Consider the following 19,414-nt stretch of genomic DNA (forward strand, 5'->3'; position numbering starts at 1 on the left):
ATTCTGTTTTTACAGCAGAAAACTGAATCCCTTCACCTGGGTGAGGCAGAGAGTTTGATACTCAAAGTGGGTCGAATATAAAACTAAACTACATGAACCTGGGATAAAGCACACCAGAGAAATAAAAGGAAACAGTCTTTATTGGTGTAATTTCTTTTAACAGACAAGTTTACGATCCAGTGTCTAGTTGCAGAATACAGAAATAACCAGCTGTGCAGCATGGACCAGGAGAAAAACAATTGAAGTCTGAATCTGCCAATACTGCACCCCCCAACAAAGTCACTAAAACCTGTCATGCATGAACAGAATCTCCAACCCTCCCCTTCCAAGTACAAGAATTGACACTGCACATTAACAATAAGTCACTATTCATATTCCAGACCCCGCACTAGGAAACCTAGAAATAGATTAGAGCACACAGTGGGAATGAAGGAAACAAAAAAAATCGGTTCAGCCTGGTATAACCCCAATGTGTTACAGGCCTATCTGGGAACAAAAAAGGGGATAACGCGTGCATTATGCATCCATGTAAATTTGAGAAGCTTGCCAGTACAGAAGTGGTTAAATTCACTGGTATAAAGAGGGCAGAATGTAGGGGACAGGCTAGGACCAAATCTTTAATTATCGGCTACGGCATAGAATATAAAAAGAAATTAAGTTAAGACACAAGCAGAACCAAAATGTAGGCAATGAGGGAAAATAAAATGGCACCGTCCCAGCGTGATTTAAATTCGGTTACCGATGAGATGGGAGGTGTACTATAATGAGCTGCCTGTAACAAATGGGAGCTTGTACAGCAATCTGCGGTCGGCACCTGTAATGAGAAGAAGTAAAACAGAACACTAAGTGTGCAGTTCTCAACTAGTTGCCCATCCTGAAAGTAAAAACCCCTTTTCCTAGAAATGTTCAGTCTTTATATATTGCTCCTTTGAGTAGAATGCCACGTGAACAAGGATTGCTGCTTATTCTCACTTGCTCGACCTCCGCAGGCAGCACAGCAGTTTTCCCAGACTTCAAACACTTGCCAGGGAAGCAGTCTTATCTTGAGCTCAAGGTCAAACTCTGGACGGACTGCTACGTACCCTGGAGCAGCGGCTTGTTTTTTTTGTCCGAAATGTTTTAAGAAACATTCCTTTGAACAAACGGTTAACAATGCTGCATTAGACCATTAATCACCACCAAGTAGAATTTAGTAAGCCTTCAGTCCATTATACAATTAACAGCAATTTAAAAAAAAATGAATAGACAATTCTTACAAGGTCACCACAGCATTTTAACAAAGAGGCAACACAAGGAAGGCTCATTAAGGATTCTCCTCCCCCCCCAAAAAAACCCATCCAAACTTGACAGTTTGACCACATTTCCAATATATTTTCTTAGACCACCAGTGGAAGTGCCAACACCCAATATACTTTGTCTCAAACTGGGTTTATTTGCATGGGTACACCAATAATGCAATTGCCTAAATTAATCTCTTAATGGGGACTGATTAACAAGATAAAGCGTAAATATTCCACGATTTGCAGGCACCCGGGAGTAGGGGTAAACTCCACATTCCAGTCATTTTTATGTACATTTTGGTGATTGGGGAGCTTGCAAGACATGGCAGCTCTGCAAACAGAAAATCATGCTCCTTTATCCAACCATCATGAACACCATTGTTGCCAGAAGGAACACTGCATTGAGATACACAAGGCTATGTGGTTATCTGATAACCATAAGGGTTAAAGCCACAAGCCAGGTCTAATTTTTAGATTTATTTTGTATTGCAGGGTTGAAACTGGGGGTCTCTGCAGCTGAACTGTGCCAATTTCAGCTCTGGGGACCCCCTGCTTCCAGAGATACTTCCCTTTGTAGGAATGCCGGTATCTACAAGCAGGGAATGTTCCACATCACAATAGAAAGCATTGACGTCAACCCTTCTGGATTCCTATTGGCTGGCGTGACCAGGACCGTTACATTTGCTAGAGATGGTATTCATACAGAGGCAAGTTTCTCTAGAAGCACGGGGTCCCTGGAGCTGAAATCAACATGGTTCAGCTCTGGACTGTGTTGAGAACAGAGCCAAGATTATCCAGCACTCAGCAGGGGCCCCCGACATAGGCCCCAACACAACCTGCCTGCAGGCAGGGCAGCAGGAAATCTCACCTCAGCTGGAGTTCCTCTGACGCACATTCTCATGGTTTGCTCCAGAGTTGCTTTTCCTGCAGGGACAGCAGTAGAGGGTTTGATATATTAGAGCATTAACCTCTTCTGCAGTGCAGTGTGTATGCACAGAACATGGATCACAAAAAGGAAAGGTGCCCCACCAAACCCCCCTATTGAAAGTCACTGTCCAGCAATAAAGGAGGAGTGACCCAACACGCTGTTATGAGTGACGTGACTGCAGTTGTGTTAACCTGCCACGTCTGAGGTGGAAACCGCATACCAATCTGTAGCCAACACAAAACCATTAACCCATTCACTGCCATAGTCAAGTATTGCTGCTGCATTGAAATTAAACATTTACATCAAACATATCCCAAGCAGAATAGCTTTAAGAACGATCCTGTTTATTGTAAGTCAGAAAGACGTTATACTCACAGAGGGGCAGCGCCATCATCGTCATCTTTAGGAAAACATGGAAGAGAGATGGGTTAGAGGTTAGTGGGCATCTGCAAAACCCTGGTCCCAAAGCAGAACAGCAGGTACTGGCCAGAATGGTTTGGGAAGTGAGGGGGCATGGGCTTCTAACCAGGCGAAGCCTCAAGAGAAGTCAGGATGTGATGGGTCTGGGTTACAGTGGAGCAACTGGCAAAGCAGCAGAGGAGCTGACTAGAGTTCTTACCAAAGGAGTTCTCACTTCCTGGAGCTCCAGGAAAGAAGAGAGAAGGTTTTCACTCTGCTTAACAGCCATGGGGGCTTGTAACTCATTGAAACACAAGAGTTTACGATAAAGAGCATGATGTTACCTTTGCGTTAACACTGGTTAACCAGCAATGTAGAGTACTATAATCTTTAAACCAAGTTTGAACTCTTACCAGAAATCACTGATAATCTGTCAAATCAAACCCCCTTAATTAGCAGTGATGCTATTTACCATCACCAAAATTCTCCACAAGGAGCACTAGGGTACATACAATATTGATTTCAGTGCTGCTGCAAAATCGATTTATGGTGAAGGAAACCATTTAGTTCTGCTGTACAGACAAAAAAACATTAAATATTATGACTAAACCCTACATGCTTCCTTGTTGGAAAAAAATGTAGGACCAAAACAGGACTACAGGAGTTATGTTACCATTAATACACAATCCCAGCAAGATGAAACCTAAACCCATTGCATGTGTGTCAAAAGAAGTGTTACTGGGCTAGTGCTAGGATGTAGCATTTGGGCTTTTTTGTCCTTTGTTGTATACAGGAGGTAACTAGCACTATCGTTTTCACACAAATACATCAAGTGTAGTGGGTTTAGCTTGCTGGGATGGTGTGAGTTTTTAAAGGTCAATTGGTAACAATTGCTGGGAGGTTTGTGATCCCTCCACATTGGTTTTAAGCTCACCCAGACAGTTTTAAAAGCAAGTCCTGTCATACTTGTCAACCACAAGTTTGAGACATTGCTGCCTACATTAGAGAGGTGAAGAGAATGTTTGCAGGTAGTGTAGGACCTGCAGAAAGTTTAGTGACCCTGTACGTTTCTTATAAAAAATAAAAACTGTGTGTCCGATTAGATGTAGCATTGGGGCTTTGTCTTGTTGCATACCATTTAATTACACACAGACCCCAGGGTCAGAAAAGCTTATCATAGAAGGCATATATTGTGATAGAGAGCAGACAAATCTGAGGTGACCACAGCTCCAGCATGGCACAGCGAGGGGGCAAAGTCCCATCCAATGATACAGGACCTCGCAGATCAAATCTTACCCTCAGGTGGCTCATCTTGCTTTCTCCTCTTCTCGTAGATGAATATTATTGTGACCAGGACAAGGACTTCGACCACAATGCCCAGGAAGGGCCAAAGAGCAGCCAGGCGGCTGCGCACATGCAAGTAGACTGTGGTGCCGCTGCTGCCCAGGTTGTTGGAGCCATTGCACATGTACTCTCCTTGGTCCTTCTCGATGTCCAGATGGGCGATGCGAAGCTCTGTCTTGTTACCAGTGGACTTTATGATGTAGCGGTCCTGGCTCCCGTTAACTATGGCCTAGGGCAAGAGAGGGGACAATGTATCACCACAATATACAGAGCAGGCCACTTACCAACCAGCTCAACTTCCAAATAAATCCAATTCTCGCATGTTTAGAAGTTAGAATATTCAATACAAATACTCAAGCAGGATGTTGAGACCCGTGTGTCAACCCCAAGCTGGGTGTCAGATCTAGATCATATAGATAAAAATCTGGAAATCACACATGGAAAAAGCTATGGCATAAAAAGGATTAAAGGTGCAACATACAAAAAGGGGCGAGAAAGACTGTTTTACACCTATAATTCACGGAGAAGTTCAGTTTGCATTTGTATTATTTGTAATAAGCCAATTTAGTGAGCAAGAGGGTTGGTGTAAGATTTTTTTAAATTAGAGTAAACGGCACAATTCAGGAAGGGAAGAAGTGTCAGCGCCTATAGAAAGATTATCTACCCCATAACATGCACGTACATACAGGGCACAGTGCCAGCCAACATGTGTCCTAGCTGGGCTGGTTTCAGCAGGGACAGGATGTTTTGGAAAGATGAAGGCAGGATAGGAGCCCTCCCTTCCCAGCGCCTTCCTCCCCATGGGGGGCTGTAGTATCAACATTTTGGAATAGAATTCTGCACAAGTGGTGAGGCGTGTCACTTTGTGGGGAGCCTGGCCTAAGCAGAAACGCCTGCCCATAACTAAAGACTTGTTTGGAAGTCCACCTGGGTGGTCGTCCTGTATAGAAACTGCAGGGAGCACGAGATTCTTGGCACTTCTGCCGAGTGACCTGCAGTGCTTACATGCCCTAAAAGGGTATTGTTTTACAATGTAGCCTCGAGTTGGTTGACCCCTTTGTTTCCGTAGACAAGATCAGAAATCCCCTTTACTTTAATCCTTGCAGTGCTGTTCAGGCTGCAGTATCTGGGCACACACCTCATTGCTCTCTTTTGTAACCCGGTACCATGCCCACTGATCCACAGGCGGGAAGGAGTTACTCTTGCAGGTCATCACCCCGGTGTCGCCCTCATTTCCATGCTCCGTCTTTTTGTGGGCGACCACATGTGGGAGGACTGGAAGGGTGAACAAGTAACATGTTAAACACCTGGAGCAGAGAATCAGACATGCCCAATACAGTGTTAAACTATGCAGAAAACATTAGTTAACCGTCCCAAATTCTGCATCTTCAAGAATATTGTACAATTTATGATACCAGATATCAACTTTACTGGAAGGTTCATTATCTGCCTGATTATGCTAATTAACTTAGGCCTGGGACATAGTGAGTTGAAGGCGGGCTGAGCCGCGCTGAGCAGATGCACAAAGCCCCTGCATCTGTCATCAGCGCAGCATAGTTTCTCCCTCCGCATGCGGAGGCTGAGAAACTTTGCCGAGGCAGGTTTCAAATTTGCCGCTCGGGAAAGCGATGTGAGCGGTCACGTGATCGCTCACATCCAATGGGAGCGAGGGACTAGCCTCGTCTCCCGCTCCACCTCCTGGCACGCCTCCGCTTCGCCCCCTGAGCGCGCTCACTGCCTCGTCTGCAAGGAAAGGAAACAGCTCCATTTTGGAGCAGGCGAGGCAGAGCAGGAGCGCGGCTCAGCGCTGTTTGCTGCTCTATGTCCCAGGCCTTAGAAATGTTTTTTTTTGTTCACGGAATTGTGTTTTTGATTAAAGTTTAAAAAAAATCCTACACCACTTAGAAATGCCATATTCTACAAACATTGACAACCCTGTGGTAGGTGGGATTTGGAAAGTCCAATTAATCAATTGGTGAATTTAAAGACACGTTTGCCCATTTTACAGATTTGGGTACAAAGGTACAGGACTCCACGCTTTGTCTTCTGAAGACCTCTCCACTTAGGCTGGGTCAGGATTGAAGGGTTACCTGTCACGTTAATGAGACTGCTCACGGGAGGGTTCGTCAGGAAGTGGCAGCTGTACTGTCCAGAGCTCTCTGCATTAACCACTGTAATACTGAATGCATAATTGAAAGAGTATCACTCGCACCATTCAGGGGACCCACAGCCTTACACATCACAGTCCCAGTACTACAAGCAAAGTGCAGAAGAGTTTCCCACAAGTCTTCATGTCTGTTCCAGGGGGACAATGAGGGGGTCTGTGCATTCTGCACAGTTTCCAGCTCTCCTCTGACGCTCTGCAAGAGGAGAGCTGGTGGGATGGAATTCAGGTCACTGGAAAGACTTCTCAATTGGCTAAACCCCAGGAAGGGTGGATGGAAGTCACGTCTGCTGCTCTAAGCACAAGATTCCCCTACCCCCGCATTTGGACTGGAGCAGTCCATGTGCAGCCAGCTGTCCACACATTTCCCAGGCTCTGCACAGACCTGGATACACTGATCCGCTCCGCAGATCAGTGGACATCACTCAAGCATGGAGCCTTCCAACCCTCACTGCGGAGAGGTCTGCAGTGCAAGGAACATACAAAGCAATTCAAGCCAAACAGGAAGGGTTAAAGGTGCTTTGCCTTAAAAATAATAACGTTTTCGGGAACCAGTGAGTCCCCAGAGCTAAAGTTAATGCAGTCCACTGCCGGAGACACCATGCTTCAAACCTAATAAAGTCTGACCTCCGCTCTCCTAAAGGGAATTAGATGTTTGAGTGCTTTAGGAAGCAGAACAGCACTCATTTTACATGTGCCAACAAATTTTAAATCATCTCCTGGATACTGTTAAGTGAAGTCGTCACCACCCCCATAGTGAGCCGAGATGTGAAAAATGTCTATTGGGAGTAATACACACTTCTATTAACTGACCCAGTAATAAAGGGTAAGGACAATAATGCAATAGATCCTGTTATGGTTTGGAGGTTCGAATCATTCATCCCCCTGCACATTCCCCTGGCCTCACAATGTGGCACCTACTTGTAAGTCATAACTTCAAAAGAGCCCTCGTCCTTGTCGATCACCTTATCCCCCTTCATCCACGTGTGCCCAGTGATGAGGCTGGGGGAGTCAGTCAGGTTGCAGCTCAGGATCATGCCGGCTCCGTCTGTCTCATCCTCGGTGCTCGTTATAATGAGGGGAGCTGTGATATCAAGACCAAGTGGTGAGCAGCAGTTCCTACCATAGCAGCTGGAATCCTTTTTATTAGTGTCATGGTGCCACTTCCCTGTTAAACCTACAGGTGACTAAACACCAACTCTAGATTGTAGCACCAGGAAGCTGCACTGGGCCCAGGAACTTTAACTCCTAATAAGATTGTCCTTCTCAAGTTGTATTAAACATTTGTTATATCCATTCTACCTACAGGTCACTTGAAATCAGATACTTCATTATTTTAGTCTTTAGACCACAATACCCTGTGAGAACCATCAGCGCAGTTTAAGGATACTAAAACTAGGATTTATTGCACCCTCAACTGCCAAAAATGGAAGCCTTCCTACAATTCACACTGGGGGGTTTCAGGTGAGTAATAAGACCTATACTCTACAACATCCCACCTAAAACATCTGTCAGCAAATGGATGGCGAGGGCCATTGTTAGCAATCCCCAAACTCCAATCAAAAGGGCATAACTCACCAAGTTCCAGTTGAACCAATTAACAGGAGGAGATTAGTGTAATATGCACTTTAAATTAAAGGATGAGATGTAGGTAAAGCCATGCAATGCCTGCTTGCGAGCAAGATGTGGGTATATGAAACCTGCAGGGAAGTGCTCGTAAATTGTTAAACCAGACACCATTTCAGCAGCATCACAGCTCAGAGCAAACGATCAAAAAACAAGTTTTGGGAACAGCTGGGACAGAGCAGGGAGTCTACAGGTGTCTGGGGAGCCAGAAGCCTTGTTGGGAGGTTCAAGAGTAGTGTTAGGAGAACAAGGGAACAGAAGAGGGGTCAATTCACAGATCTACAGAGATTCTATGGTATTCTGGAAACTGAATCAGAGGGTACATACAGGCAGCGATGACCAGGCAATTTTGCAAGGAACAAGTAGCATGTAAGGCTGCGGCCCCGCTAGCGCTGAGCGGGCGGTGCTTGGCGACACAAGTCCCCGCTCATGCGATGCGCACGCGGGTATGCGCGTGCACACACGCGGGTATGCGCGTGCACAGACGCGATGCGCTTTAGGTAAATAAAATTTTTATACTTTCCCACTCGCTCAATATTTGGCAATGCCACCCTCCCCCCCTGCGCGCGAGCAGACGCAGGACACGCGCCACGTATGCTTTGAGCGCCAGCGGGGCCGCAGCCCAAGAAAGTTTACATCCTTCGGGAGGAGACAGGAGGAAGAACAGCTTCACATCAAGGAGATGCAATGAAGTAGAGGCTGATGTATTGGAGGGAAAGTACTGGGGACGCTGGGAGCTCTCAATTGTAGTAGGACAGCAGGCTGGGGGAGGGGGGTGGGGAATGCAGAAGTCTGTTGCAGGGGAAAAGGTATCTACATTGTTGCAGCAGTGAAAGGATCCTGCTGGGACCGGAACACTGGAGACATGGGGGTCATAACTGGGAGACAGGACTGTTGCAGGTGAGAAAGTGTCAAGAATGGGAAGGGAGCAGCAGAAAGGAACAATGTTTCAGGCATACAGTGTATCACATGGAGAATATCCTGTCACAGGGAGCTCCCTTATAGCAGCAATAATACTTTCCAATGTTATTATTAAGGCATGCAACAAATTATAATTCTACACTCTTACCCAAGCTGGCAATCGTTTGGTGCTCCTGTCCCAAATCTGTCAAAATCTTGATTGCGGGCCTAACAATGGCTGCTTCTGTCAGTGTAACTCAGCAGCTACAATGTATCCTTATATTAAGGTAACATTATCTTGTATTACAGTTTGCAGCTCAAACTGCTGGGAAGATTGGCAACAAATTGTCCCAAACAGTGAAGTGTTGCAAAAATCTTACACTGCTTCGGAGGTGGGTTAAAACTCCCTATAGAAATCAAAGGCTGCTTTAAAACTCATGAAAAATGTCAGAAGGTATGTTATATAGACTGCACTACCCCATGTATTAAATAGGAGGATCTGAATACGTGGTGGGTGCTGGGGGACAATGAAGAGACCCCTAACCTCTCAAGGACAAAATACAAAAAGTGTTCCCCGCACTCCCAAAAAATACGAGAAAGTGATTGTTGAAATACTGCTGTATTAATGAGCAAAAGTAAATAACAGATTAACACTGCATAAAGCTCAAATCACATGATAACAGATAGGGAGGGGTGGTGGAAATGATATCACTAAAAAAGTGAGGGCTATGAGAGAAATTCCTAACAGGGAAGGAAATGAGTGCGTGAGAAGCAGGGGTAACATTTCAGGGTCACTTAGCCCTTCTACTGGCCCATTCCCATAGTCACCACAAAGTGGGACTATGGTACTTCCCGACTCCAACAGCTAAATCCTCCCAATGTAAAAGCAAGTGAACAAAAGTCCAACACTGCTATAAACAGGCAGGTACAAGCCGTATTTGTGGCGACTATGGGAATGGGCAAGTGACTCAAAAACATTGTCCCCGCTTCTCACTGCACTCATGTACTTCCCTGTTAGGGATTTCTCTCCTATCCCTCACTTTAGTGAGATCACATCCCCCCTTCACTCACCAGCCATCCTTTTTTGTTATCATGTGATTTGCACTTTATGCAGTGTCATTCTAAGGTATTTACTTTTGCTGATTAATACACATCAGTATTTCAACTATCCCTTACTTTCTCATTTATTTGGAGTGCAGGGAACACTTTTTGTGTCATGAAAAATTGCATTAAGAGTTGGATAAAAAACAAAAGCAGTCACTTCCCTAATACTACAGACCGGATTAAAAAAAAAAAAAAAAAAAAGCCGCGCTTATAGTCCCAGTGACGCGACCTCATCCGTCGCAATAACAATTTCAGCTTATAGTGTAGGAGGCAAGAGACTGCGACCGGGGGGCGTGGACGTGAGCAGTTCACCCTCATTGGCTGAACCGCTCACGTCACGGCTGAGAGGAAAAAAAACTACACAATTTCCATTGACGTCAGCGATTTTGGCCGCCGTGTCGCGCCCATTATAGGCACACGCGACAGATTAAATCAGCTTCTTTTTGACGCGACGTCGCCGGGACTATAAGCGCAGCCTTACTTGCTTTGCTGCTTTGACAGTTTTGATGCCAAATGTGCCTGTAACATTTATGTGCAATGTGTTGCACCCAAAACAGGCAGCAAACGGGTTAACTTGTGTCAGACATGTTTAATAAGAGGGGATAGTTCTAAGTGCAAAGGCTTGTCACAAGGAAGGTAAGAGGAGAAATGGGGGCAGGAGAACATGACTACTGATGACATTTATCCCAGGATGGAGGGGAAGAAAGAAGGCAAGTCAAGCTTTGGAGTAATTCTGTAGAAGATATTTTAAAGGTATTCCCTGAGCACCTCCAGAACCTTCCTTAATTGGACTCACCCAACCAGGTCAGACAAATCCCATGGAACAGGTTATTGATTTTGCTAGGATAAAGAAAAGTAACAGAAGGGATGGTATTTCATATCTACCATGTTATAGTGGAGGGATCTGGTAACCATAGGAGACAGGAGACTTGCAGAACAGAAGCAACGGGATAGATGTCATCTATGGGAGATGTAATGCGGGAAGGTTTGGTCTTCTCGCATATTGGAAACAGAGTTCTAGCACAGGAAAGGGACTGGAATGAATAAGGCCACTGGGAAAAGGACAAGTTGGTAGAGGGGAGGATTGGGTCTCATGGTGGTCACAGGAAAACATCCAGTGTTCTTATTTCCATCACTCACGGTCTATGACAATCACGTTGGCCTGTGAGCGGATCCACTTGATGCGAGGGCTTTTGGTCAGGTGGTTGCGGTCAGGGTCGTTGCTGGCACGGCACTCGTAGGTCCCCGAGTCTGCCAGGCCAAGGCTGAAGAGGTAGAGTGTGCTAGCAGCGTGGGAGACGTAGGTGGCATTTATTTGCACGCTGTCCTGGCGTGCCCCGTCCCACAGCTGGGAGAAGCTCTCGTTAGTCTCGTCTGCTTCAAACCACCACTGTATCTCGGGCATGGGACGGCCAATTGCCTCGCAGTGAAGCTCCACTGCAGCCCCTGTCAGCTGGACCTCAGAGAGTGGAGACTTAATGAAGCCAGCTTGTGGTGCATGGGGAGGGTCAGAAGAAAGTGAAAGATGGGCTCAAGTTAATGGTCTCTGCCAGAGGCAGCAGAGTGTGCAGAAAGTGCATCAGACCAACAGAAACTCATTGACCCTCGTCAGAGTGGCTCTAATGGGACCATGTGTGATGGGGAAGTGTGTCCTTAAGAAACAAATGTGCTGCAGTTAGTACTGAGTCTCAAACACCATGCAGTAAATCAACACTTTATCAATGCAAAAGGATGAAAGTGTCAATCCCCCCTAGAAGGAAAGTGAATTAATGGCAGTGATATGTTCAATAGGTTAAAGAAGCAGTCGATTCATGAACACATTTACATTCTATTTATTAGATCTAATCATATGCTTGGGAGATTTTACAGATCTGTCTATCGCTTGTACATACAGGTACTTGTTTAATCAACACTGTCTCCTCTGTTGATGTGCAAACTAATTATCCCGCCTCCAGCTAAAAATGGGACAGGCTGTAGTTAACAGATAAGATTAGCACAAGAAAAATGGAAACTGGTTCATTGTCACAAGATCAAAAATAAATGCTTATTTCATGGAATTTTGCCAAACAACATTCATTTCCCACTATGTGTGACTGTTTAAATATGGCACAGACAGCAGATAAGAGCCACAACCACATGTAAACTATAGAAAGGTAGTTCAAAGGATCCAAAGATGGTGGGCACATTCCAACCTTATTCAAAGTGGTGGTTGGTGCTCTAGCAGGAGAGAATCCCAGCAGAAATTGCTCAGTAAACTTCAATTAAAGGACAGGATTCTGTGGCACGCAACACCAGATCCGGTCCTTTATTAGATTATAAAAGTCAGCCCTGAACAGTTAATGTTACCCAGACACAGCGAGAAGGTAATGTCACTGCCTACTGTGACTCAGCCCTTTCCAACTGGAAATTGGGCAACACTTTCCATTGAACGTCAACAGCAGGGGAGCCGCAGGAGGCGAACCGGAGCAGTTACAAACCTTACAACACTGAACCCAAAAGACTGGAGAGAACAAAAACAAGCAGCTTCGATTCAAATGAACCGACTAATGAATCGCCTTTCAGTCATGCCTACAAATTTGGGTGCCTGGTGATAACGGCACAAAAAAGGTCGATTTATGAAACTGCATGAAGCCAATTACTATCCCCACAGGTGTCTCCCAAGCATCAAGTCTAGAAGAGTCCAGATACTCTAGGAGTCAAGCAGGGACCCAAGGGGGTCTGTCTGAGGAGACAATCCGACCTAACATGTAGAAAAAAGTAAAACTCTCCTTGTAACTTGTACTTCCGAGACCAGAAAGAGTCTAAGCCCCCACCACTAGGATCTTCAAATCACTGACTGTAAACATCACAGCCACAGGGTGAAGTGTCTGCTGCTATGCATTATTTAGGAGCTTATTCAATCAAGTCCAAAGCAGCCTCCCCCCCCCCCCCCCCAGCTCCATCACACAGGCCAATGGAAAGAAGCAATGGAGGTTCCTCTGAGAGGGTGGCATCAGTGCTACCTTCAAGGGAATTTATCTTGGAACCAGGGGACCCATGGGAGGTGAACAGTTTCAGTATAGGATATCCCTGGCTTCTAAGGCTAAGGCCCCGCTCCCAGAGTCAGCGCGCCCGCACTGCAGACAGGCGGGGCGCTGACATACACAGACCGCGATATGCAGTCTGTAGGGAGCGGAAGCCGGGCGGGAGTGTGAGGCTTGAGCGGGGGGGGGGGGGGAGGGGAGGCATGGCTTGAGCGGAGGGACCCGCTACTCTCCCCCCCCTCCCTCCACGGCTTGGGCTGCTGATTGAAGGTAAGTAAAGCAACACACACACACACACACAGAGACAGAGGCAGGCACTCACGCTGCTTTCACTCCACACTCCTCCCCGCTCCCCGAAGCCTCTCCTCCTCCCGAAACCTCCCCTCCCCATTGGCTCACAGCCACACCACGTGACGTGTCAACGCTAGGGATCACCATTCTCTTGTATCCCATAGCGGCTGACGCGCCACAGCGTGTAATAAGCTGTGCAGCCAGGGGGGACCGGGACCGGCTCCGCAGGATTCCCCTGCTGGTGGGGAACTCGCGTGTGGCCGCCCGCGCCACCGAGCGCAGCGGGACCGAGGCCTAAGACGTGTTGTGTTAAAAACACACACACACTTGCAGATGTTCAATTACTACAAAGCAGACATTTAATAGCCGTTTGGTAACATTTTTGATTAGGGCAAAGAAATTCAGTATTGCAGTGCAGTGAAAGGCCAGCAGCTGTGGCTGGTATGTGCCATTCCAGGTATAGCCACTGTCCTTCCCTGACAGCATGTTCAGGACTGTTTGTGAAGGGGGGGGGGGTAGTCAGCTGCTTTTGCTACTCCACAGGCTGGAAGGTCACATACCCGACTGTAGAATGGGACTCAGGAAAGGAGTGTATTAAATTCACTGGATCTCTTGAAATAATCAAATACTTCTAAGGGCAATTTCACTGCTATGTAGGAGGGTATCCCCTTCACTTGCCAGGGTGTGACAGTAAAGAGGTGAATGCTGGATTAAACACCTGATAAAGTTTTAAAGCACAAATATTTTGCGCGAAAGCCACTCAAGTCAGGGAATGGGGATAATAGGCAAAGAGATGCAATATTTCCCAATCAATTTGATTTCAAGAAAGCACCAAAAAAGGAGACTGCACGCTCTTCAAAGACAGATGTTATCACCAACGACTAAAAATTAGAGATTAGGGGTTATGTGGAAAAAAAAAAAGCAACATATTTTAAATGTAAGAGATCTGATTTTTAATAAGAGGGGTCTGATCTTTGAAACTCAAAATGCAAGCAAGTCAGATCTGCACTGATTAGATTGTAAAATATCCAAGGCAGGGATTATTGCCCATTGTCAGTGTTGCAATTCTTGTATTATAGTTCTCGGTATTGTATTTGTAGAGTGCTGAGAACACTATATAAATAAGGTTACATACACGGTACAGTGGTGTGCATACTGAATGCACAGTCTGCACCTTTAAACCAAACATCATGCTGTGTTACAGCCAATCACCGTCAAGATCAGATCTACATCACGTGTCACATGACTTGCTAACGTATCATACCTCAAAGTCACCTTCACCCTGAGCTGGGCACGACCTTCCATCACCCCTCCCCCATAGGCTGGGAGGCTAATCTACATACTCTGGTACTGACGGGGTTATATACAACAAAAATAAATACAAATCTACTCAAATGCAACAAGATCCAATACATGTATTTATGCAGACAGCAGACATTCAATTACTCCTTTATAGATCATTTTAAATTCAGTCACATGCTGTCACATGAAACGTTTGCAGGGGATTTGAAGGTCTCAAATGTAGGTTTGGCTGGAGGGGTTTAGAGCGTGCATCTGTGTCCAATTTAAACGAATAGCAGCACATTAACACCACCACATTCCTAAAAGTCTCAATGAGTTGCACAGTGCACATGGCCAAGCGCTACAGGAAAGGGGTTTCACAACACTGATATGAGACAGTAACAGCACAAAGGGAACAAAGGATGTCACTAATGACATATGGTCAGCAACCCCCCCCCCCCCCACACACACACACACACACACACACACACACACACACACACACACACACACACACACACACCTCTTACCAGAGGAACAACGCATCCATGGAGAGTAGCAAGCAATGTGACAAGGGAGATACTGGATCCATATTGTCAAACCCATTTAGTAACTGCAAATCTAAATACAGTCGCAGTGTCTACACAGGGAACTGGCACAATGACCCGATCAGGTGTCCTTCCAGCACAAGGGAACAGAATAGGGGTTCATTTATGTGCAGACAAGATAAAGCACCAATGCTGCTCCAGCTGCTGAGGTTGAGGGCATTGTTTCATTCTATTCAATAGATCTCAGCATGGAAGCTGTGCCGCACAAAAACAGGTAGTACATGAATGATTTAGCACCAGGCTCCCCACTAATCTTTGGCCCTAGCAGGGGCTACCGCTTTAGGTCCTCAAACGGCATGGACATGGGTAATATTACATCTCAACAAGAGATTGCTACGCTAGTAACAGGGTGGGCAAATGGGAGAAAACCAACCTTTTCTCCCCCATCCCCCACAATCCCCTGTAAATGCAAATTTGTAATTAACCAACTTCCAGAGAAAGGACCTTCCTATCCTTGTTTGTCAGAGAATGTATACAAGCCATTTGAATTGTCTCTTAAACCAATGTAACCAGGTTAAACACAGATTGTTCCCAAAAAGCAGTGTTGTGGACAACTGTGGGATTGTATTTGAGCATCCAAAATAGCAGCACCCAAAGGAACAAGGGTAAAGGTGACCCAGCCTGCTGTGCAAGGGGCAGGGACAGAGCGGCACCAAGTACTCCCACATTCATGGCCTACTAAGGAACACACAGTCAGGCGACTGGCAGAACGTAGCAAATATACTGTATGCACATCGCCAGATGTACAAGTCCTGTAGCTTTACATGCACACCACAATGTAGGGACTCATTAAATGTCACCACCTTTCTCAAAGCGTAAATGTGCCGCTATTAATTTATATTGGACATGGATAAACGCTATAAATTCTTGCAGCCAAACCTACATTTGAGACTCCATCACATCTCCTCTATAAACATGAATTTAATTATTTCTGCATAAAGGAATGCAGCAAAGGGCCTGACAGGGGGCATTAGAGACAGTTATCACCATTGTGGGAAACAAGACCAGAGTGTTGCAATAATAATAATAAAAAATAATGGATTTGCAGAATGTCTTCTGCACCAGGATATCTAACCTCTTGTGACACCAGTTTACACTTGTGCTGCAGAAGGACATTTAGAAGAAAGCAGCTGGCGTTTAATCTAGAGGCCAGGAAATTAAAACAGAATCTTACTTCTGCAATGTAGAATGAAAAAAAAAAAAAAAAAAAAAACATTCTTACATTTGCTGTATACAATATAACATCATTTAAAAGGCAGCCTTACTATATACTCCTTGAAGTAAAGCTTATTTGCAGCCTATGACTTATTTTCCTTAACCTCCATTCAAACATATCCCCTTGTTCTGTTTCTGTGTGATTAATTGTAGCTTCAGAATTACATTGCAAACAATGGACATAAGAGTATTCTACCAGTTTTGAGAACTGAAGTATTATCCCCAATAAGTATTATCCCCAAGGCATTTTACATGAAGCAGGGGGGGGGGGGGGGATTATTTCTTAACTAAAAAGGGTGTCAATCGGCTGCACGCAACCTATTCATCATCAGGTCACTGCACTTTGTTTACTTCTGTCCTATGGAGGGCCTGCCTGCCCCTGCCAATAACCTGCAATGATTTTGGTTGAGTGTATAAAGACAAATTGGAGTTGAGGGCTTACAATGTTGCCTTTAAGCCACAACTAGTAAATATTGCAGGATTCTGTGTTTGAAAGGAAGATACACCTGCATGGGATAATTTCAGCATGAGACTATTTCTGGAGGCTGATCCTAAAGAGCGCATGTAAAGAACGCAAGCTGAACCCTAATGAGTTACACTGTGCTGAGAGTCACCTGACAACCATATTAACTTTGGACTTAGTCAAATACTGCTGCGCGAGTCACAGCAACTTGCCACAGGCTCTTGGGATTAGAGAGGTTAACTGGCACACATTTTCACAATATAAGAATATATATGTTTCAAACAGGACCCCAAAGAATAATTCTCCACTAGAAAACTCATCCCAAAACTATACATCACATCCACCCTGAGACCAGGCATTTGCCTCCATCTACACCTTGCACAGTAACCTCTGCCCTACAAAGTTTGCACACAATGTTCTTTTACAGCAGTGGCAAGGAGGTTACTTGCATTTCAAACAGATCACTAAAACAACAGTCTGGAAAGAAGGACAGCAAGGGGCCAGCTTTACGCAACACATACTAACAAATCATGAGGCTGGTCCCCCAGAAAGTTATGGGATCAATGTGTCCTAGTGCAGAACAAGTAGGCTGTGTAACCAGACAGTGGCTTATGGTGGCAAGGCTTCCCAAATTATCTCCCACAAGAAAGTAACTATGTTTATGATCCACCTTACAGTACATTGAAAATTCCTATTGAAAAAGTGATTCAAATCTTGTTAATCTACAAAGTACAAACAGAACAGAATATGTAGTGACCAGATGGGCCACCCCATATACAAACCTCAGGAGTAGTATCCTTACAGTAGAAGCAGACCCACAGAAATATGGTTGACCGCTGATAAGGAGCTCTGGACCTCACTAGCATAATGTCGTAGATCATGTTTTTTTCACATGCAGTGCTGTACATAGCATTTCTCAGACACAAGTACCTGTCATGCATAGCTTAGAAGCCAATTCTAGCGAGATAGTGCCTTGCCCAAGAGACAGTGGGATTTTCCACTGTATACAGACTGCAGAGGTAGTGTTCTAATCACAAAGCGGCTGCTTCAGACCAACATTGTATGTGCCCCCAAACACTCCTGCCGGGGTATAGAGACACTACACTTCTACACAAAGCAGGACTGTACAAGGTTTATAGCTCAAAAAGTGCGGCTGCATCTTCCCCTACAACCGTCAAGGTCCTTTACCTCAAAGTAACCAACAAGCCCTCCAGCTTTACTAGACATTAAACAACCACCAATTCACAATACAGTGAACAACATCGAGGTGCCCCCCAACAATCTCCAATGTCCATACAACGTCCAGAGGCGATAGCAATACATCACAAGTCCTCGTCCGAACCTGACAACAACTAGTTAAATAAAGGTTACTCAACCCAGGCTACTTACTCTCCACAAAGCCCACAAGTTAAATAATGTATACCGTGTTCATTTATGTAACTGTATTTGTAACCATGTATTATTTGTCTTAACTCTGTGCCCAGGACATACGTGAAAACGAGAGGTAACTCTCAATGTATTACTTCCTGGTAAAACATTTTATAAATAAATAAGTTAGGGATTTTATAATGGCCTGGTTATTTCGGATCACCGCCACACTCTGCCAATCGACAGGATTTGAGAAACCGAAGTGAGTGGCACAACACCCCAACACCCCTCTCAATCCCCCCTTTAGGGCCATCAGAACAGGTCGCACCTGCCCCCCACTCCCATGTCCTACTCCAGACCGCCAGGTCTTTGCTAACCTCGGAGGACCCGCCTGCCCTGGATTCGCGTTACTCCCAGGGCCCCGCTAACCTTGTTGGACTTCTGCGGCCGTACCGCAGACCCTCGCCCCCCTGCCGCATCACGGCTTGGCCCCACAATAACCCAACTCCCCCCCCCAGTAACGCCCCTTGCGTCACGGCCCCCCCAGTCACGGCCCCCTTCCCCCCGGTCATGGGCCCCCCAGTAACCCCCCCCCCGTCACGGCGTGGGCCCCGCAGTTACCTGATCCTACAGCCTCCCTCCCGCACAGCAGCAGTACAGCGGGCAGTATCAGCAGCCCGAGCCTCATCATCCTGCGACCTTGTCCCGGTGCTGGTGTCCAGTCTCCGCTCTCGCCGGCCGTCCCCACACACACTGATACCCGAGCACCCGAACCCGGTGGTTATCAACGACCAGGGGGCGTGGCTGAACTACGTCACGCAAGCCGAGCCTGACCCAGGAGTGTTTTTCTTTTTTTAATAACTTTATTGAAACTAGAGCAAAATTACAACAGAATTTCAATGTTCAAAAGTAGGGCTTGTGTTGTAATAAGAATAATAATAACTTTATTTCACATAGTGCTTTACTCCCAATGTGCCTCAAAGCGCTTGTGCGTGGTACAATCTGTGTTTTTGGTGCCTGAGGCATAACGTGACTTGTCCAAGGTTACAAGGAGCTTACACAAGGAACTGAACCAGGTTTGCCAGATTCACTTAGTGTCATTGTTTACAGCGCTAGTGCCTTTACTCACTGAGCCATTCCTCCTCCCTTACTTGTGTTGAGAGGCCTCATCTTGCCCTTCCCAATGTTATTTTTATTTAAATTGTAGGCATTAAACCCATAGATGTGTGTGGGGGGGCTGTTTTAATCGCCTCAGTGCTGTTCACAGTTGCCACCACTACGGGTTTTTGTCACATATCTCCGGGCTACGGGTTTACCTAGTAAACCTCCGGGTGGTGGCAACCCTGGGCGGGTGGGCAACAGCAACGTCTCCCGGCATCTCCCCCTGCAACTACTGACAACATGGCTGCACGGCGTCAAA

At 45.8% G+C, this 19,414-nt stretch overlaps 1 protein-coding gene across 2 annotated transcripts; it reads right to left on the minus strand.

The window, feature by feature from the left end:
- Positions 1-122: 122 nt before the first annotated feature.
- Positions 123-18,809, minus strand: BSG (basigin (Ok blood group)). Of its 2 annotated transcripts, XM_075611501.1 has the most exons (9): positions 18,616-18,808; positions 10,886-11,233; positions 7,037-7,199; positions 6,042-6,130; positions 5,090-5,226; positions 3,904-4,180; positions 2,584-2,608; positions 2,149-2,204; positions 123-814 (listed from the first exon to the last, which is right to left on the minus strand). In XM_075611501.1, exons 1-8 carry the CDS (start codon positions 18,683-18,685, stop codon positions 2,150-2,152), a joined length of 1,164 nt encoding a protein of 387 aa, XP_075467616.1. In that variant the 5' UTR covers positions 18,686-18,808; the 3' UTR covers positions 123-814; position 2,149. The 2 variants fall into 2 exon arrangements, with proteins under 2 accessions (XP_075467616.1, XP_075467615.1); XM_075611500.1 differs by lacking the exons at positions 123-814; positions 2,149-2,204 and having other exon boundaries at positions 2,583-2,845; positions 18,616-18,809.
- Positions 18,810-19,414: the final 605 nt, after the last annotated feature.

The sequence above is a fragment of the Ascaphus truei genome, chromosome 8 (genome assembly GCF_040206685.1).
Source record: "Ascaphus truei isolate aAscTru1 chromosome 8, aAscTru1.hap1, whole genome shotgun sequence".
Taxonomy (NCBI): Eukaryota; Metazoa; Chordata; class Amphibia; order Anura; family Ascaphidae; genus Ascaphus; species Ascaphus truei.